This window comes from Sitodiplosis mosellana, unplaced genomic scaffold (assembly GCF_009176505.1).
Source record: "Sitodiplosis mosellana isolate CC-2019 unplaced genomic scaffold, AAFC_SMos_1.0 Smas_scaffold_12, whole genome shotgun sequence".
Classification (NCBI taxonomy): Eukaryota; Metazoa; Arthropoda; class Insecta; order Diptera; family Cecidomyiidae; genus Sitodiplosis; species Sitodiplosis mosellana.
Genome location: NW_022595254.1, coordinates 283,441 through 305,901, shown reverse-complemented (window position 1 = coordinate 305,901; position 22,461 = coordinate 283,441). Strand labels below are relative to the sequence as shown.

Genomic DNA, 22,461 nt, shown 5'->3' with positions numbered 1-22,461 from the left:
TTTCATTTGCACAATCGATCCATTTTTCTTTTTGCGACTAAACATACGCACAATATTCGGAATTTTGGATAGAAAATTCCATACGCGTTCGCCAATGACCAAAAATATTCCAATTAATGGGCGATAACAGTGTTTCAATTAGACAAATGAACATTGCTGGAACAATGTGCGTTGAAAGTGTATGCGGCCATAAAAGGCAAATGAAACTGATTGTTTCTAAGGCCATTCGATACATGAAAAAAATAAAAAGAATTACATTGGTAATCCCGAACTTTTCCGTACCGTTGGCCTGCGTTGTCCGTATGTACTTTTGGTTATTTTTTGTGAATTTTCTTGGAATAAAGGCAGTGAAAATATAATGTAGAAAATAAATTGAAAAATCGGTCACTTTAACTAAAACTTCGACAATTTTGTATGATAGGTACCCGTAAACCGATTCTTATTGGCTTTAAACTTTCTGAGGTTTCATTTTTTGGAGAAAAAATAAGATTCTGAAAGTTTCATCTTGATCGCATTTGCAGAAGTTTGGTTTTTGGCCCTCAATTTTTTCCAAGAAAATTTCCACAAAAATTGAGGGCAAAAAATCAAACTTCTGTAAATGCGATCAACATGAAACTTTCAGAATCTTATTTTTTCTCCATAAAATGAAGCTTCAGAAAGTTTGAAACCAATCAGAATCGATTAACGGGTACCTCCCATACAAAATTGTCCAAAAATCGGTAATTTTAGTGAAAATTTCAAAAAAATTGTATGGGAGGTACCAGTTAATCGACTCCGATTGGTTTCAAACTTTCAGAATCTTATTTTTTTCTCAAAAAATGAAACCCCAGAAAGTTTGAAGCTAATAGGAGTCGATTCACAGGTACCTCCCATACAAAAGTGTAAATTTTTTGAGGTTTTTCTTAGGGCAAGTATCCCAGGGTCAAATCGAAAATGGCTCATCTTCGAACTTAAATTAAGTTTTTCGGATACAAAACTTTTGGGACTTTCAGATTTTGATTATCTCAATTATTTTTTGAGTTATCGTGTTTACAAACAGCTACGACGACCATACTCCGAGCATGTATATGGAGTTTCAATACATTACATTTGGTACGGGCGTCTAACTCCATCTACGGATTTTTCCAGTAGTTGTGAATCGAGTATCGATTTCAACTATTTTTGGGCGAAATTATCTCAAAAATATACAAAAATGAGTTATTTGTTATGCGAACGCTCAAACGGCTACCGGAAATGTACACGCAAATACATGCACTCGAGTGTATTGTAAATTTGTCATCTAGTAACCATTGCATGTCTACTGAATCAGTGCGTACATTAACAGTAGTCGTTTGAGCGTTCGCATGACAAATAACTCATTTTAGCATACTTTTGAGATAATTTCGCCCAAAAATAGTTAAAACCGCAACTCAATAGAACACAACTGCTGGAAAAATCCGAAGATGGAGTTAGACGTTTCAAATACGTCATGTTCTCGTTATGACGACGACGACAACGACGACAACGACGACGGCACACGAACGGAAAAGTGTCTCAAAAAGTGGTTTTCTACGCATTTCATTAGTTTTTATGATGATCTAAGCTAATTTTGCGAAAAAAGTTTTCGGGACCAATTTCTATACTTTCCCTTGACACGTTGTGTACGGAAAAGTAAAATGTAATTCAAACCATGTTGCTGCTGCTGCGTTCTTGGTATTTTACGTATTTTTTACCAACGAGCTCGACATGTAGCCATGTCTTGTACAAATAAAGGTCCTTTTTCGCACGTGTTCGGGGCTGATTATGTGGAAATATAATTGAAACTCATATTCTGCCACGGAAATTCCATCAGTTATTTAGTCTTCTAATGATAATTTTTTCGCAGCACATTATTTTATATGGGAAAATTACGGAGACCTGCACTGACGCAGCCAGCAGAGTTTTTGTGTGTTGGTCATTCAACGCGAATTGCGCGCACGATACATAAACACCATTAAAGGCACTAAAAACAATTTTGTCGTTTCAGATTTTTAATCGGATTGACTTTGGTTCAAATGGAATTGGCCGACGGTGTGTGTGTGTGTGTTTATGCTCTTTTGCCATTTTCGCAACACATCGTTCAACATTTGCCAGTCTTACCACTTATTATTTAATAACATTTGCTGCATTAAATCAACAACTGAGAAAAAAACGATGTGAATTGAGACTGAGAGAAAAGTGTTGAATCAAGAGCGAAAAAAAGTCAAGACATATAATTTATTCATAATTTTTCGATGAGATTAGCACACTTGACAAAAAATGAACATAATGCGAACGACCGACATACGGAGAAAAAGTGAAAAAAGAGCAAAAAAAAGTGTACGACGTGATGTGAAAAAGAAGAAAACCGTTGAAACAATCAATAAATTTGATCATACACCATAGAGATTGAAACCAGTTTGCTACACATTATAACCAGATTTTCAGCTACTCACTCTTTTTCGGTTTCATTTTTCGTCCATTTTATGCAATTTCTTGAAGTAAGGTGCGTTAATTTAATCCATTTACGGTTAATAGAATTATTGTACTTTGCGAAAGGAGATGAAAATGTTACATTTGATTAGAGGTGAATGAATTCACCTTCCCAGATGGTTTCTTATCTTTTTTCTTTGCCAGCGCATTTTCTTATCACATCGACGCCTCTTAGCGCAGAGGGCACCAATGATACGTATTCTTACGTTGTGTTCGACCAAAATATAAAGTTAAACCAGTTTTTTTTTGGATTCTAAGACACGATTCCAAAAAGCTTGTTTGGACTTATTCCGAACGGTTAGTGGGATTTTCGCAGAAAAGTAAAAATGCTCAATGAAAATCGCGAAAATCTAGTGAATGTCCAATGTTTGAGTATGAAATTGATCTTTTTAGAATAATTTGTAATAATTTTTCCGGAATATCGTAGAATACTGGAAAACAAAGTGGTTCATCAATAAGCCACTCCCACTTAATAAGTTCACTTCCAAATAATCATGAATTGAGGGAATGCAACGATTCAAAATGAATCATTTTAAATGATGAAAGCCATTTTTAGCACTACATGGAATGTAGGCTACTGGGGTGGAATTCTAAGTCATTCCACCAAAATCGTTCGGAATTATTTTTTTTCGTACATAAGCCATATTGGAGTGAAAGAGAGAGATTCCACTATTTTTCAGCATTCCACCGGAATTATTCCGATAACTCAAGGAAGAGTGGAATGTGTGAGAAATAATTCCGGTGGAACGCTGAAAAATAGTGGAATCTCTCTCTTTCACTCCAATATGGTCTTATGTACGAAAAAAAATAATTCCGAATGATTTTGGTGGAATGACTTAGAATTCCAGCCCTGTAGTTGATTTTTTTTCCCAAGAAAATTTTAAGAGTCTTTAGGCCATTTTTTTGGACCGTAAACTAAATCATTTTAATATCCGTATTTTTTATTTCAAATGAAGCAATTACGCCTAATTGCAAAAATGAAATAATATCATGTTCTTGTAATTCAATTTTGAGATAACTCAAAACAAAACTTTTTTCGTTGCCAATGTGAAATAATGTACGATGACCATTCACATTGAATGTACATGATGAATTTATTTAGTTATTTTTGACAATATTAAAATGATTTGCATACAAAAAGTATACTACGATTAAAATCACATTCCATGTAGTGCTTACGATAATAATTTGATGAGAAACATCAAATTAATTAAACCCCTTAAATTTGCAAGCTTCAAGAACGCAGAGCGAAGCGAAGCGACGATCTGCGGTCTTGTTTTCGAATGCAATTAGTAACAGAATTCAGAAATTCAAAAACAGACTTCGCTTCATTTAAACATTTAAAAAATGTATATTAAATACATATTAGCACACGTTTAAAGCGTTATCATTAACAAATTCTTTTTAAATCAATTTCATTCTCGAAGGCTCGGAAAAAAAAATTTATTCCTTTAGACATTTATTTACAATTGTTCGTTCAAGTTCTGTTTCATTTTTTGCTATGGAATTCGAATAGCAGAGCCTGTAAAAAGACTTCACTTCATTTGAACTATTTCGCTTTCATTTTTTCTGCATCAGTACTCATAGATCCGAAAAAGATATGACGCATCATCAAGGAGCATTATGCATATTGTTATTGTCTAAATATGTTAGCATTCTAGTGGAAACGAGAAGAAGAAAAATTATTAACGAATTGGTTCGAAAAGCTAAAACCGCTCTACGATTTGTTGGATATTGAACAAAAATACATTCCGATTTTGTTTTGCAAACATTTGTTCTGATTTTGCGTTCGGCGAAAATGAAATTGTCTAAAATAATGGATGGTTTAAATTAAAGCACCGCAGAAATGAAGCATATACCGCCTGTTCCATTCAAGATGATAAATTTATTTAAATATCAAGGCAATGACTTTCGTTCGAAAAAACGAACAAAAAAACAACAACCGCACAATTTCAGCATAAGCAATTGATTCCAGAATTGTGTCAGACTCATTAAATGCCTCAGTTAATAAACTATTCCAAAATCCAACATTTTTGAGAATATATATATGGTACGTTTATTTGGTGCAAATAATTCAAATTGCCATTTATTATGGATGGCAGAAAATGGTATTTATGCACGAGTTTACACCCGAAATTATTACAATTTTGCATGAAAATTTATGGCTCGTGAGGTTGGATAGCCGTAAATAGAGCAAGAGAAATAGAAGTAAATCAGTGTCTGCAATGATTGGGCAATTGCGTTGTGTGAACGATGTGCACAATCCAAAGGACCGAGAGAAGAGAAAGAAAATCGGTGTGCCACATTGTTCAATTCCGCCAGCAATGCCAGTTCAACCGCCACCATTTGAACTGTGTGTCGGTGAGATAAAGAAACGACACGACATGAAACCGTAATAATACCATGGAAGGAGTTAAACTGTGGCAACTGGACGCAAGTGGCGATAAATACGTACGTAAAAGTCATGAATGAGGCATGGACAACGCTCTGTGAAAATGAAATATCAACCTGGTATTATGTAATGTCGAATTAAATTTAGAAATATATGATAAGTTCATTTTATGACAACGACACGGCCTGCACCGATTTGTGTTCGCATTTTGCCAAACCAAAAAGGCAAACACACACATTTCGCTTGAGCGATGTACGGCACGGCTGTGTGGGTTAATACGCATTTAGATCGGATTTCATGTGCCGGCGATCAGCTTGTGCTGACTCAAAACTGTCGCTTTTACGGCCTTACACCACGTCGCTATTACGCACACTGATGATCGACTATACGGCACATTCCAGCAATGTGCAAAATGTGGCACTGCAAGTTTTTGGCTGGATTAAATATGTCAGAGTTTTGAGTTCGAAATCGTGTTGGTTTGAAACGTTGTGAGCTGTTGATGGTGGCCGCTGATTTCAAAGTACCAAACACACGCCAAACGCATACGACCGTTTGCATTTAGTGAATTATTTTGTTTTAAAATTAAATGCTTTTCGCATATAAATCGATATAAATCTCAATGATTTCTAATTACATCCATGCGCTTTTTTGAAAGGTTTCAGACAGAAATCCATCAGACGAAATGGTATCAAATTGCATACGATTGCTTATCAAAGAAATTACGTAAAAGAATTCCGTGAATGAAGAGTATGATAATTGGAATTTTGGATTTTACGTGGAGAAATTTCGTATTGTTTCAGTACATCGAATGAAAATTCAATTATACATTCTGATTGATGCCTTCAATCCAAACTGATGGCTCTTATATAATTGTTGAGATTTGCGTAATCTTCAAGGTTCATTGATCAAATTACCGATTGTTTTACTCGCCCACTCTATCAATCTGTTGATCTTTTGTGCATGCGAATACACTCTCATTCATTGCGAACAATCCAACATTTGATTGAGAACTATTCATGTTCCAAGAAAACAAAATCAAATTCGTATTTAAAGGAAACATGTACTGAATATTGATGAACATTTAAAGTTGCACACATTTAAAATGCGTTTGGCTGTGACCACGCGCGCGCTTGCATTGCGTGTTGGGGAGTTCAAAAAGAGCTGAATAGAATAATGAGAAGAAAAAAAGAATATTATTCAAATTTACAGACGCTGTTTGAAGTATAGTTGAATTGCTCTCTCGAAACTTTGTTGCAAAGATTCGGATGTAGGTTGACTATTTGTCAGAAATGCAATTCAAACGTTTCGCCCGAAATTCAACTCAAAAGAATTATAACCACTGCTTCCAAGAAAAAGCTACAAGTAACGCTGAACTTTTCAAACCAGAAAAAAAATTCTCCGCTTTTTTTTTCTTAAAAAAAAACTACGAAATCAAGAGTTTTCAACCATATCGAAAAGGTTACAGACATAATAATTGCACTGAATGAAATGCACATTCATGGTGCTTACAAGTTTGACTTTGAGCAATGAAGCACAGGCAGAAAAAAAACTACACACCAAGACCGTTTGAAAATGAGTTGAGAAAAATTGATGTGATATAAGTTTTAAATGGCCAACAAATCAAGATAGTGGACCGAGTATAGTAACGGATTGAGAGAATGAAAAAAGGTCCGATATTCACATCGCACAACCGTGGCTAGTCGTAATATCCATTAAACATTATGCGAAACTATTAAATGTATTAAATGAAACACTCTTGATTGAGATAAACATATTATGAGGCATAGCTCGTATGCACAGGCACACTCAATCTCGATTCGTGAGCGTCGCTGCCGCTGCATGCGTACACCATGTCTAGAGTATTCATTGACTTCTCGTTGTAACAAATTCTATGATCTTGTTTCAATTGGCCGTAAATGTTATTGCCAATTATTGATACGTTAGACAAATACATGAACGGCGTGTAACGCGTGCAGTTCGCAAATCGTGTGTGTGCGGTGTGCAGTGTGCACCAATGCATTTATAATATGCACACAATGCAACGCAACACTCCTATTCGAGATTTTGTGAATTACACCAAATATGAAAAAAAGGTGCATTTCATGCCCTCCAGAATCATAATCGCTTTTTTTTCCTTTGCTTCGTTTGAGTTACACTTGGAAAAGAGTATAAAAAGACAAGTGATGCCAATTATTTCTGTAGTTGGTGTTTGAACTGTAGCACGAACAAACTTCGGCGACACCATTCAGTTGTGCAATTAGAATTTGTTGTAAATTAAGATGGCTTTTAAGGTATGAAGGGATTGAGCGTTAATATCAAATCTACCGAAAATAAGTGCTCTAGCATTTTACGTGTTTTTTTTTCTTGCTCCAATTTCATCGCTGAATGAAATATGTCTGTGATTAATATAGTTTCGGAAAAATAAACACAAAAAAATTACCATTCTTATCGAAATTATTCGAGATGCTCACTTTTGTCTCTCGTATTTTTTCGATTCGGCGAAACAAGTTTTTCAGAATTTAATTTCGACAATGTGGAGGAATGCTTTTGTTGAAATAACTCTGACAATCACATCGACGTGTATAAATCCTTTGTGAACGGAAGCATGTTTTTCAGTGTTTCACTATATTCTTGCAAACTTAAAGACTTGATCTGACTGCCGCATACTTTTTTTTTGCTCGCGACATCGCTTTCCAAGCAATTGGATAAAAGAAAGAGAAAAACGAAGACAGGAAGAATTGCTATGGCTTTACTTTAAATGCCGGCGAATTCATAATAGAAACGTAAAGCGAACAAAAGATGTTGAAAGGATGCAAACGTACATTTTTTCGTGGCTTCAGTCGTTTCTTTTCAAAGACTCAAGTATTCTGTGTCACAGCGCATTTCAAAGTAATTTCCTCACATTTTCCAATCTAAACGACCCACTACTACAGCTGCGTACACATACCGATGGCATTGTAAATAACTGTTATAAACGGAAACACAATTTACCACTTATCACGTTGTGATTCGCAACAATTGGGCTCATCTACACAGCGAGAGAAAGAGAGAGTATGGAGAAACAGCGTCAAACTATTTCATTCTGCATGAAATTGAATGAGCTAATATGTGATGTGTTGCGACTTGTTTCGATTCGGTGCGATGCAAAGTGACTTTGAGAGTTTAATATGGAATGTACTTGAATATAACACGATCAAAATTGAAAATTTTATATCGAATATGAATATCAAAGCGACGAGACATGTGTTTGATCGGATTATGATATGAGTGTTTTATTCATAAAATCGGATGTACATTTGATTGGTTGCTTTGTACAGCTGTGCAAGAATTTTTGTTTGTTGTCGTGTGTATACGTGCAAGTGTTTAATGTTTTGTGCAAAAAGAAAATATTCTACTCATATTTATCTCATCCGATTTTTCTTTATTTTTGTTGATGCTGTAATTTCCAGTTGGTATTTTTGGCTGCATTTGTTGCATATGTACAAGCTGGCGGACCGGCGGCATATTCAATTGCTGCTCTAAGTGGAGACCATGCATATGTGGGTTCGCAACAAGAACACACCGTAAAAGTATGTTAACCTTCTTTTTTATTCGGGTGAAATATGCACATATTTTTTTTTCGGTGGCGTGTGTAATTTTATCGATTTTTCACTTCAAAGGGACTCTATGGACAAAATGTCGTTTCATCATACTCAAAAGCCGTTGATTCTGCCCACTCTTCAGTACGTGTATCAAACTCACGCCAAAGTAACGACGTTCTTGGTAAGCAACCTCTATTACAGTCTCAGTTTACCTCTATTACAGTCTCATTTGAATCTTTGTGCCAATTTTTGTTCGTTGTTTTTTGCCGTGTATCATATATGAATACAATGTGCGTTTCTATTACGTAATTTATTTGCTCATAAATTATAAAGTCGATTAAATTTGCGTTACCCACTCTCATTATCATAATAATTCATATGTTCAACCTGTTTGTATATCAAATTGTATGGCATTGCCGTTCCGAATAATTTCCACGGTAATTTTTTTTCACTCTCATTAGTTTTGCGTCTTTTGAATTAGTTTCGCTATACGAAGTTTAAAGTGAATAAATGATAAATATCAAAATGCATAGAGAGAGTGTGAACGAAAAATGAGAACTATTTCTGCGAAAATATTTCAATGTGACAGGTTTGTCAAAGTCAAAATTGTTCATATTTTCCATCAATAAATGTCAATTATTGAAGAATGTGGTTCAATTCCAGTTTTGATTAGAATTGAAAAATCAGATTGGCTTGAATTGATTTTTCCAATTCAACCGAATCCACACAGTTCCATCGGAAACACTTGCGTCAAAGAAGTTTGTTTTACTAAGATATCCTCAAAAGCTTTGATATTTCTATTGCAGGTGGATACCATGCTGGTTATGCTGCACCAGCTGTCGTTGGTGGCTATGGTGGTTATGGTGGTTATGGCGTATCAAAAGTAGTCTCACCAGTCGGAGCTTATGCAGCCCCTGCTGTTTATGGTGGCGCTTATGCACATGGTACGTGTTTGTTGTGTTACGCTATCATTTAAACTTGGAAAATATGATGGATATGTGCAACGGAATCATGTCAAAAGAATAATTTCAAAAGCAATAACATCCACTCATGACCATTTGTTTCTTTTTCTTGTTGTTATCTCTTCCTTCTTGGTTCACTGCATTCATATCGTTTGTAGGTTACAACCGTGTGGTTTCACCAGTTTCAACTGTCGTCAGTCATGGTTATGCTGCTCCTACCTATGCTGCTCCTGCCTATGCCGCTGGTTTGTCACACTTGATCCGTTCAAAGCTTCGAGCTTATGAAAGAAGTAAAGTTTATCGCTAATAAAATAATACTTTAGGTTATGGTGTGTCGAAGGTTGTTTCGCCATACGGACTTGCTCATGCCGCTCCAGCAGTCTACGGTGGTTATGGTGGTTTGGGTGAGGTCACATTTATCTTACCTGTACAACATCGCTAAATGTTGTAATAATTGTGCTAATTTTTGCCCATTTTTGTTGCAGGATACGCATCAAAAGTTGTGGCACCAGTTGCACCTGTTTCCACCGTTGTTAGCCATGGAATTGCTGCTCCAGCTTATGGTAATACTCACACATTTATAATGAGAATCAATAGAAATAAATCTCGCTAAATTTACTCAAGTATTTACTGAAATTCCTTTGAAATTTTAACCCAGAAGAATAATTTTGCTTTTCCCACAAAAAGTTGATTGTTTTTTGTCGCTTTCCATAAAGTGTTCAGAAAAACATCGTTCATCAACATTCCATAACGTTTTAGCTACTTTCAAACATTTTGTTTGTTTTATTTTTCAGGTTATAGCAAAGTAGTTTCACCGACATATGGTGTTGCCCATGCTTCCCCAGCAGTCTACGGTGGTTATGGTGCTTATGGACATGGTTTGGGTAAGTTCAAATCACTTTTTCATTCGATTTTATGGTCCGGAAATTGCTTTTTTCCGCATTGTATTGTAAGAAAAATCAGATGAAAAACCTCTAGACGAGGTTAAAATGGAGTGACGCTCCTGTGCGTGGATTTACCACTCAAAATGACTGATATCATTTTGAGTGACGCTTTGACGCTGTATTACCTCTGGGTACGAAGTTCAAAAGTGTTTTTCACATTCACTTTTGTGAAAATTTATTTACAATAAAGAACAATATCGCGTCACGACTTTTGAATTTAGTTCAATTTCACAAGTTTTGTAAATAGAAAATTTCCACTTTCATTAAAAAAGTCCCATTTTCCCCTTATTGGACATTGTAAAATGTGTTTAAATTTCAAAATATCCATTAAAAGAGTTTTGAAGTAATTTCAGACCCATTACTTCATTGAAACATATTAATTTCCAACCACCAAAGCTCTGGAAAGTGCATTTTTTATGTATCCCCCGAACAAAAGTTCAATTTCATACATTCAGATGTAAAAATACCGATTTATGACCAAAATGACAACGAAATGGATATTCAAGTGTTCGTGGACTCCCATTATTTTCGCGAAAAAATAGCAGTTTTCTAAGACCAAAACGACGTCAGAGGTGTATTTTACGTGTTTTCCGAACAAAAATGTCATTTTCAGTGAAAATAGAGCAAGTTGAAAAATTCACTTCAATCCGACCTATTTTTCGACCATGAAATGCCCTCAGATCGCATTGTGACCACTTTTAATCGATTGCTCGTCGAAAATTGAGCGGATATGGTCTTTTTTGAGCCTTTTTCAGCCAGTAGACGCGTATTTTTGACAGCAATTTCATCGTAGAATGTGACTCTTCGTACAAATTCCGTTCATTGATGAATTGCCTATGCCCAGAACTTCGAAATACGAATTTTCCCGGATATGTGGCATATGCCATTTTGTTGGTATGGTGGCCGGCTACAAACGCTCAGTTTTTGGTAAAACATTGTAGGGCTGATTTTTGAGAAATCACGTTTGGTGTGAAATTTAAGGGGGTCGATTTTTCATAAAAATCGACTTTTTTCTTTTATATCACATAAACATTGGCATGTGTGTATGGAACTTTTTGAAGGTCTTCTCAAATAATTACGAGCTGACTGTGCCCGATGGGTGTCTGAGTTGATCTAGTGTGCGAAATAAATACTTGAAAAAATCGTATACATGCAGACTAGTGAAGCCATAGCCAGCTCTCCTGTAATGCAAATGTCAATCTGAGGACGGGTTTCGATGTGGCCCGACACCAGCTACAGCTTAGGCATATCGGCACCGGAATCTGTGGGGGTCAAAAAAGTTTCCGGACACACGGACGAACGGACGCACAAATCAATCTATATATATAAAACTGAATGTTTGTCTCTGTGTGTGTGTGTGTGTGTGTGTGTGTGTGTATGTAGCCAGTTATCTCTCCTTTTTTTGATTCATGGTTCTAATGTTATGCGGGCCGTTTGATTTCGCGCGGCCTCCAGATGGTTCTTATAAATGCCGTTTTGATTTTCGAATGAAATTTTCCGGAGTTTGACGAAAAAAAAAATTTCATTGTTTTTCCATACAATGTACATTAATGTGGATAATCGATATTGGTATCAAATGAAATGGTTTGGAACGGAGATGAACATGGTCACCATCTCGGATAGTGATAACGAAAATGTTAATTAATCGCACTAATAATATTCAAATCACAATAAGAAAAAATAAAGAAAAGGTTGGATCAAAACAAAAGAATCATTGTTTGGGAACAAATTCTAGCCAAAACGGCGAGCGAAGCGAGCCGATTCGGCTAGTACTTTCATAAAAAATCGAGATCAAACTGCCAATGCCCATAACTTTTTCGTTTTTGGACCAATCGGGGCACTTAGACCGGCGTTGGAAAGGTGGCGAGGAGGAGCTTCTCTTGGACACCTCCTGGGCACCCCCTGGGTACCCCTGGATACCCCCTTTGTAACATATGGGTATAGATTTGAAAATTTATCGAAATTTTCCAACCGCTATATTTTTGCCTAGACCACACTTTAGGCATGGGGGATATGGTGTTTCCGACTATTTGGGCCAAGACCTTTCCAACGGCACCTAACATGCCGGGGCCCAAATAGTGTCCTGAGAAAATAGCATATTTACTGTATATATACTCGTGACGCAAAAACTGGCATTTTTTGATATTTGGCTTGAAATGCACAGTCTATGGTGCGTCACTTGTCGGACTACCGTCCTTCGTGATGTACCTCGAAGCATTTTCCACGGGAATTTTTAATTTTTCAACAATGTTTACATTCGAATTATAGGATATGCTGGATATGGTGGATACGGTGTTTCGAAAGTAGTCTCACCCGTTTCGACTGTGGTCAGCCACGGATATGCCACACCCGCCTTAGGTAGGATACGATTTAAAATTCCCTCTTGTTATGCTTCTTTGGTGAGAGGAATCGAATTTAGCCTGTTAGCTATTTGAACATCGTTTTAAAGAGTATCTCATTGACCGTATCAACGTATTGTATTTGTTCGCTAAGTCAATCACAAACATTTTATCATTTTCGATAGTTAATCCAACTTTTTGTTTTTATTCTGACTAGGCTATAGCCATGGAATCGCTGCTCCAGCTTATGGTACGTACCAAAAACTAGCAAATCATTTTCTCCAATGTTGTTGATCAGCTTAAATTAAACTTCTTTCCGCAGGTTATAACAAAGTAGTTGCTCCAGCGGTTTATGGTGCTCATGCCACCCCAGCAGTCTACGGTGGTTATGGTGCTTATGGACATGGTTTGGGTAGGTTTAAACTATTCCCGAAGTTGAATATGTTTCACATTTCAGTCCTACAAAAAAGTCATTAAAAGTTCTTGTAATAAAAATAGACAAACTCATTATGTTTCATCAATTTGTCAAGAATTTTTCATTATCGTAATATGATAATCGTATACTATTCTGGTCGTATACTTTTTAATTATGTGATTTTTTTTTTAATAATGGAAAAAAAAACTCAAAAGCTCGTAAAAATCCGTGATTTCAGGTTATGGTGTATCAAAGGTGGTTTCACCAGTGCACAGTGTTGCTGCCCCAGTTTACGGTGGATATGGAGGATATGGAGCATATGGTGTGTCTAAAGTTGTCTCTCCAGTTGCCACTTTGGGTATGTGTGTCGTAGTTTAGCGCTCATTTTTTTATGCTGTTGTTGCTCTTACCCACAAAAACCGCAGTCAAATTATCATACTTTAATTAATTTCACAAAACTTATGCAGTGCAAAGTGGAAGATCACAATGTCATACAGCTATCTCTCTCATCAGCTATCTGCTCATTCCGTTTTTATGGCTGTGAAAAAAAAGCTAGCTCCTCTTTGTGTCATTAATTAGAAGATGTAGAAAAAAAAATGCGAGTAGTTTTCAGGGAGCCGCGCGCATGAAATGATTTAGTACTGACCAAATTTTACCACTTATGCATTTATGGACTGCGGTTTCAGTTGATTTAATGAGCTTTAACACGAAAAAAAAAACCTAATTTGTCGCTAAAATCGCTTAAGTAAGCGTAATTTATTGGCACCAGCATTCGCTAGCTGCAACTTCAATTTGGCATACGTCCAATTGCAATTTCATTACTTTATCTTTATCTCAATGTTGAAAATGCGCTCGATTTTGAATGCAATTTAATTAAATCGATTTTCTACTTACCGAACCGGCACATCCAATCACAAACTAATCTTTTTATTCGTTCGTTCATTTTGATTTCAAGTTTTGCTTTTTCGATATTTATTTTAATTTAGTTTGAATTTTTTTGTTTCTTTTGCTTTTTAGGACTCGGACATGCGCCCGTCGTTAAGTAAGTTTCAAATAAGGAAATTAACAATCGTCCATTAAATCCGTTTATATAACATATAAAACCAAAAGCTTTAATCAACATAGTAAACAACGAAAACGTGCATCAATTCGTCTTCCTTCTTGGAAAAGTTCCCAAGTACGTGCCTTTGCCGCCGTTTTACAATCCGAGATGAAAATAAAAACCACTCCAGTTGTGTAATTCCTCAGATTTATCACCTGTTTGTGCACAATGGGGTAGCGACATTTTTAACGCCCCCTAAAATCGTTCGATTGAACATAAAACCATCGTGTTATTTAGGGAAAAAAAACCAGTAAAACAATTGTACGTGCTTCGCTCGAGCAATTATTGAAAATGTACATTTCAAACGTTTCAAACCAAATGCATTAAACGAAAAAGCGAACAAACGCCCAGTATAATGTGTCAACACATGGTGTGAACTGCAACATATGACTTTCATTGAAATGTTGTAATTTCCTCTTCCATGGGAATGATTTCATTGTAACAAATTCACCGATTTAAATGTTGCCAACTCGGTTGAAAAGTCTTGAAGGGATTACGAGGTTTGAGTCATGGTAAACTCGAAAAAAATAAATCCATAGCAATTTGTTATCGTTTCCCGAACATGTAACACTCTCCATGTGCAACTAATTAATCAGAATTGCGGATACAAATGAAATGAAAATTCGCTCGATTTTTTTTGTGCTCAAAATCGTTTTAATTTGTATCTCGTTAACACGTTTTTTAATATGGCAAAGACTTCCTTCCATTCACAATCTTGCCCGACAATTGCGCCATAAATTCAAAATGAATCGCAAATAAAACGGATGCAACGAAATGTGCAATTTATAGTTGCTCGCAGCGCATACGAATACGGGAGGGGGGAACAGGGAAACTATCGCTTTAAATCAACATGAAACATTTTAAACTAATTGAATGAATTTTGCAATAATGAATTGTACGTGTGTGTTCGTTAAAAAGCTAGCAGTTCACGGAAATCACATGAGACTTCAACACAAATTAGACGAAAAAGGATATTAAATTTGCAGAAATAAAATAAATTTCGTGGAATAACTTCCACATAATAACTAGTTCTTTTAGCCTTGGCCATTGGTGTTTGATGAATAAAGTTTTTGGTGTTTTTCCACTTTGCAGAACGGTTGCTCCAGCATTCACCGCATCAGTTGTTAGCCCAGGTGCCAGCTATTCGTGGTAATTTCTATCGGCCGCAAAGAAAAATCTCCACCACGCTCGCGAAAGACGCTGAAAAAAAATGATATCTCACCCGAGATTCATCTGAATTAGTTCTCCATCTGTCTATTTATTCTAATTTCTTTTGTCTATATGAAGCTCACAGACGATTAAAATTTTGATAAAATTAAACTTTCACAGTTTAACCAAAAAAAAACAACCAACGCGTTAACAGTCTCATTTATTTTAATCCTTTTGGTGTAATCAGTGTCAGACTTTGATGTCATAATCGACTTTGGCAAGTAATTTATATACGACTCTCAGCTTCATTATCATTTCATTGCGCGTGCTCGTTTCAGCAGTATATTAATAAATGGGATTAGAACGTAAATGTTCGCTAAATCCTTTTCAAAACCGCAGGTAATTGCTATGCACACGTTCATATGTTTAATGATTGACTGAAGCAATAAGGGAATGCGTTGAAACCGACTGATTTTCGCACTCGGTTCAATAAAATATCCACCGAAAATATATATGCGAAAACGACGTCAATACATTTTCGTGTTAGATATTTAAAACGGTGAAAAATATCAAATGGTTAAATTTGTGTCATATATGCGTTTATTTTTCGCATTCATCGTTCATTGCCGTCATTTATAATACAACGCACTCGGTGTTCATTCACTTGATGCGTGTTTTGAACTGGTTGCCTGTTTGTTTGTTCACCGGGACAGGCTCATATGGTTTCTCCGCACGAATCACATCGTATGTAACATGATACGAATGGGGGAAACAATTCCATCGTTTGCGAGCCATCACTTGAAAAGCAACAAAAGCTCACACGATCTCTCTCGACATTGAAAAGCCGTGATAATAGACTCGATTTTGTTGTATGTTTATAATTACCACAGTATGAATAAAAACACCGTGTTTTCACTTGCAAGAAACTATTATAGATGCAACCATAGCACCAACTGATGACCCCCGGAGTATAAATTAAGTGTGCTATTTTTACCATCTCTCTAGCACTCTCTTTCTTTCGTCATTCGCACAAACAGGATTATTTATAAGCGGCGCCATTATTTTGCACACGCACATACATAAAAAAATCCTCCCTGCTGCAAAGCACGAACGCTTGAATTGATTTAAACTTTGTTGTTTGTGCCGCGTAATATGGTAAAATTGCTGGAAAATTATCATCATTAACCGCACCTAAATTTCATTCGCACCATTTTAATTAGATGATGGTATTAAGAACAATTCGGTCCGTTGGTAATAAAGAGCGAATAAACGCGTCAACAGCGAAGAACAGACAAAAAATCGATACGCACGCTCCTGATGATGCATGTTCTTTGGCCACTGAATCACCTGACTTATGCGCAAAATACAGTTTACTCGCGGCACCGCGCGTTGTTCATATCTCATTTAAAATCCCATCTTTAGATGGAAGTGAACGTAATTAAAATTAAAGTTTTCCTTTGTTTGGTTGCAATCTTCGAGGCAAAGAAAAAATGGTGAGACATGAAAAGTTTATTTTCACATTATTTGCATGCACATTGAAACATTAATTTTCAACAAAAACTTACAAATGCTACAATCTTCCGGCACTTTATATATACCTACTTATTTTGAACCGAAAATGAAAACTGAACCCACCGACACAAACACAAAAATTATTTTAAACAATGCTGTCGGTGAAGTTTATTAAGGTATTCATAAAATGGGATTTCAAATGAGCGGGTGCCACTTGGTTATAGCAATCGCACAACGAATAATACAACAAACAAATGAAATGAGCAAATAACACCGAGACTGTGTGCTAATTTTCGTTGCCATTTCACATTCTTCGAGTGTGCTTTGCGCAGACAAAACTTAAATAAACCCCAACGAGTTAGATATCTTTACGATGGGACACATTCCAGTGATATGACTGTGCGATAAATGGAATTCAAACTGGATCTACGTTTCATGAAAATGAAATGGAAACCCATTTCAAATAGAAGAAATGGAATGGAAATTTTTCTCATTTGCGCATCGAATTTCCAAGAAATGTTTACTTTTTCAAGTAATTCAAAACGAAACAGTGTATTATATAAATACGCCTGTATGTATACATACACTATAGACTATAGTCCACTCATCCACTTGAAATCAAATTAAATTAATGGAGTTTTTTTTTCTAGTTTCAGATTTTTTTCCGAAAATAATTACTCGTTTCTTCAATTTAAACTATTTGAAAATGAGAAAGAAACTTAATGGAAGAACTTTCTATTCAAAAGAAACAAAAACGGTGCAAAGTAGTCGCATAAATATCACTGACAGTATCAAAAATCTGGTGTGAGTTTGACTTGGGTTTGAATTTTGAATGTTTTCCTAAAGAAAAGGGTCAAGTTAAGTGTCTTTCTGAAATTATCTCCAAATAGTTTCTTGCTTAGTGTAAGACCTTATGTACATGCATTGAGGCCATTTTTCGGTAGAATAAAATAAGAAATAAAACAATATTTATGGATGCGAATGAGATGCAATTCCAACGTAACCCAAAGCCTTATTGCGTCGCAAAGTATTCCGTGTAATCTGTTTTTTTTATTACAACCTACACATTTCAATCTTTTTTCACGGTAAAAATACAAAAAAAACTTCAATTTTCCTGTGATTTAACATTTACGTGATGAAAATGGCTGTAGGCATTCGTCAAGCTAATCCGTTCTTATTTAAAGTGTATGCATCCAGCATTCATGGAAAATGGTCACTTATTCAATGCAAATCACTTCTTTCATTTTCTTTTTCTGTTTACTTGATTTTACTTACGTCAGATTGTCTCAAGAAAGAGACAAACAAATTCAATTTCCTTTAAAATGGAAGCCGCATAGAAAGCCGCCGGAAGAATGAACTGAATATGTATCTAAATATGTATGAAATATGATTGAAAAAAATTGTCTTTGTTCTAAATTGTCTCGATTGGTGGCTTATTTTAAGTGAAACTCTCGTTTTCTGGGTTATTGAGACGGAAGACTTTCCTAACTCTCAAATGATGTTGGCACTTTGTTACCGACAAAGCAACGTGTATGACATTGAAGAGTCTGAAATTGTTCGGTCAGTCTAATTTTGTAAGCAATCCGATGCCGTCCTAATTGTTCCACACATACATCAAGGCTCTTGAACGATGTGTACATTTTTCCTTTTTTTCCTCCTTTCCGAAAGCACTTATTCAAATTAACTCAACAATGATTTCGACTTGGAGCAAAACTAATTTTTTTTTGTTAAGATGAAAGTTTCGTTAAAAAAAACCTTGCAAAACTTTTGACATGCTTGCCATTCACAAGTCGAATAGTCCATTAGGTGAATTGAAAAAAAATTAAACTTTTCTCCATGAAGTCAAATTCTTTTCAGTCGAAATTTTGACATCAGCCAAAATGTACGGTTGATGTGAAGATCAATAATGACGCGAGAGGTAGAAGCCCGACGAAACATAGAAAAATTCCAAGAGAAATGCCGATAATAGCGTAATGAGATATTGTTTTGACTTTGCAATTGAATGAAATCAAGCCTATATCAATTTGACATCGATGAGTGCAACGAACGTTTATCTTATAATTTGCTAAATGCGAGTTAATTGGCGTTACGATTTTCCACGCCAAAATAATAACTCGAAATGTCAGAAAACTCACATCAAATTGGACGAATCATGATTTGTAATAAGTAAAATAATGACGGCAAGGTGCGCAATGTCCATCAAAACAAACTCTTTTGTAGACATTCAAATAGTGTCAATTAACCGAAACCCATTGAAAATAAATACCATGACGACCCAATCAGTATATCGTGAAAGCAATCGCATTTCAAATGCATGCGGAATGTATAATATAAACGAATTGATGATTTTGACCACATAACCTGGCACTATTAGTTTATTATTCGGACATGAACGACGGAAATGGTTGACTCGTGCCCGTTTCACTCTTTGAATTTCAATTAGATGTGTACACAACGAATGCTGAAAAGTGGCCTAATCTGATTAATACATGTCAACAAATGTGTTAATTACATTTTTTCCTGACGTTGTTCATTGAATTACTTATTTCATTGGCATTTTCATTTAATCATCAACATAACTGGTTTATATAATATCAGCTGAATCAACACAAACGATGTCATTTAGTTTGGATATTAGGTAATGATACAAAATTCCCAGAAATAACCAATTCAAAGAGACGAACTCAAATACGAAGAAATCTAATTGAGTCTTATTCTTGACATTAATTCGCTTTCAACATTTAACTCATTCGATCACTCATCCATTTCGATTGAAATCGAAAGAAATATTTATCTCATTTTCTGTTTCCATTCGAAGAAAATGAAATATAAGCTTCGAAAAGGTGTCCAACTTTGATATTTAAGCAATGGATATGACGAATGCTATGTACTATTTATTATAAATCGTTACAATTTTTGCTTTTTTCTTCTTTTTTCATTCAATCATTGGGAAAGGGGGACCAAAAAAAAGACTGACATCCATTTTGGCATATAGCTAAAGAGATCGCTTGAACAGTACCACCAAAAATCGAACATTTCAATTGAGAAATTGCCATTTAGACGTTTCCTTTCTCTTGAATTATTTTCCTATCAAATCGTCACGACAATACTATATGAACGTTGAACAATAGCGGCTGAAAAGTTGCCATGGTGAAAATGAGTTGCTCCCCGAACACTGATACACATTGATGCGAGACAAAAGCATACTGGTAGGCGTTTTTTAAAGCATCACAAATTGAGAACAATTGCCTATTGATTAGATTCATTCGCTTTAACGCACGCATCATCAAAAATAAAAGATGATTTTAAAGTTCGAACCGCAGTCGGAGTCTATGATATGAACAAAAAAGAAACCTTTCCCTTTAATGTTGTCATTTCCATTATTTTTATCCAATCATAATTCATTCGAGAGATATCACGTCGTATGCCAAACGAAAAATGACAACAATGGAAGCGAGAGTTTTGTTCTCAAAGTACATTTGTTTTTGATTGCCCTAATTTCATTGTCTGGATGCTATAAATCGAAATTATTAATACGCAATATAAACGAAGGGCATATGAACTAATTGAAACATTTCAACCAAATTCATTGCGTGGTGTTTGTGGGTGTGGGAGTTCCGAGAATGGTTGGTTCATATGCACAATCTAAATACGGAATGGAGTTTATATTTTCTGAAAATAAGCTGTGCATTTGGTTATTTTGCGGTATATGTGGGCATTCAAGTGAAAATTACAGCAACATTATTGGTTATATAGAAAGCTTATCAGACACTTGAGTTTGCCATGTACATGAAACCATTGCACGCGGTGTCAATTCAATCGAGGCATTTTTGGACGCAGCAAAGTGAATATGTGTGTATGTGTGTGTGTGTTTACACTAACAAAACGTTTCAAAGCGTTAGTATGCTGTAAAATGAATGTTTAATGTGCAGGATTGCTATTAAATCCAAGCCAATCAAACTGTCACTACAATAAAGTGGCCGATGTATTATTGAACAGGGAAAATCAGATCAAAATGGCTTTGCATTTGCCCAAGGCGATTTAACAGTATCATGCACATTGAACACAACGTTCAAATGTATTGGCATTTCTATACAAAAAAAAAATACTGTTGAAGCTAACGAGGGCTGCTCAATAACGAATAGAAACTCGTCTAACAAAATATGTGCCTTTGAAAATTCGGCAACATTTCGATAACACAATGCTTTGAATGCTGTGGTTCACATATAGCTCAAAAGTGTTCACTGTTTGTGTCCTCATCCATTTACAATGCTTTTCAGTCGTTGTTTTTCGTGTCCAGTCCAATGTGCCTCTCCGCATATTGCTACTGTAACAGCACTAGTTGTGTCAATTTGTATTGTTCGCAGACATCCTTTGATGTGTACACAAATAAAAATATGAAATGATTCCATGTTCGGTTACACTAACACAATTTATACGAGGCCATACTCAATGAATAATGGAACATTTCTATCCTGTTGAACACTTCACTTTGCCTGAACACGTTCTCATTCAAATTACAGCCACTAATACAATTTATTTCATTTTTGTTATAACGAAGCAGCGCCATTAGGCTTTTGGTTTTATTTTCGTTGTCGCTTTGATGTGATCACGATAATAGGATCTGTGGGCTGGCTGGCTGGCGACGCAACAGCTCCTGTTCGTAAGATCAAACACTAACTCAAAGGCGTACATACAGCGACAAAAGGATTTTTATGTGGAAATCGCACACTTGTTTGCGTTAAATTGAAACATGAAATTTAAATGTACATGCTTTAACGGGGAACTATGCAAATAAATGTGTATTCTTTCGTATTCGAAATGGAAATTAAAATTTAATAAACATAAAATTTCGAATGAATTCATTCATAAGAAGAAGAAATTCATTCAAAAACTTAATCAAGCGAAATGAAATGGAGAACGTACGTAGGTTTCGCGTGAAACTATTGGATTGTCATGCTTTGAGAATTTTTCTATGCCGATATTCTGTGACATGGATTTGTTAATGGGCCGTGCTTTGAAAGCTTCGGGCAATGTTGAAACTGTGAAATACACATAGTCATATCAACTCGATTGCATTACCAATTTCCCTGGAAAATGCAAAATTGCTCTCAAAAAAATGTGCGTTCAGTCGTCAACACATTTCCATAAGTGAACAATTTGCAAGAAATTCATACATCTCTTGCAGACATCCGTATCTGTATCTGTTTACATTCAATGACTTTATCGTGATTTTATGAAGAATTTCGAGCAGGAGTCGGCGAAATGTTGGGCGGAAATAGTAATGTTGGAAATTAATTTGATTATAAATATTATTTGAATGTAAAATCATGTAACCAACATCAAGGTGGATGTTTTCATACAATTTTCGTCTTTTTTTACAATCATGAATGGCAGAACCCAAGGGAACAGGCAAGTACATTTACTTGTTTCGAAAAGCGGTGAAAATAGGTAAGAAGCACCACATGAAGTACGTTTAGAAAAGATCCTAATTTAAGGATCTAAATTTATTCAAACGAGATTTACGCTGCCGTGAAAAAAGCCGAGTGCTCTTCGTACACATTCAATTAGTCAT

At 35.6% G+C, this 22,461-nt stretch overlaps 1 protein-coding gene across 3 annotated transcripts; it reads left to right on the top strand.

The window, feature by feature from the left end:
• The first annotated feature begins 7,056 nt into the window (after nt 1-7,056).
• LOC129567674 (cuticle protein 21.3) lies at nt 7,057-15,570 on the top strand. 3 transcript variants are annotated; one of them, XM_055444792.1, is made up of 14 exons: nt 7,057-7,173; nt 8,332-8,451; nt 8,542-8,644; nt 9,270-9,407; nt 9,584-9,670; nt 9,749-9,829; nt 9,911-9,988; nt 10,220-10,309; nt 12,638-12,727; nt 12,926-12,958; nt 13,031-13,120; nt 13,362-13,481; nt 14,141-14,165; nt 15,318-15,570. In XM_055444792.1, the coding sequence occupies exons 1-14, from the start codon at nt 7,162-7,164 to the stop codon at nt 15,376-15,378; spliced, it is 1,128 nt and encodes a 375-aa protein (XP_055300767.1). In that variant the 5' UTR covers nt 7,057-7,161; the 3' UTR covers nt 15,379-15,570. The 3 variants fall into 3 exon arrangements, with proteins under 3 accessions (XP_055300767.1, XP_055300768.1, XP_055300769.1); XM_055444793.1 differs by lacking the exon at nt 12,638-12,727 and having other exon boundaries at nt 7,128-7,173; XM_055444794.1 differs by lacking the exons at nt 12,638-12,727; nt 12,926-12,958; nt 13,031-13,120 and having other exon boundaries at nt 7,129-7,173.
• Nucleotides 15,571-22,461: the final 6,891 nt, after the last annotated feature.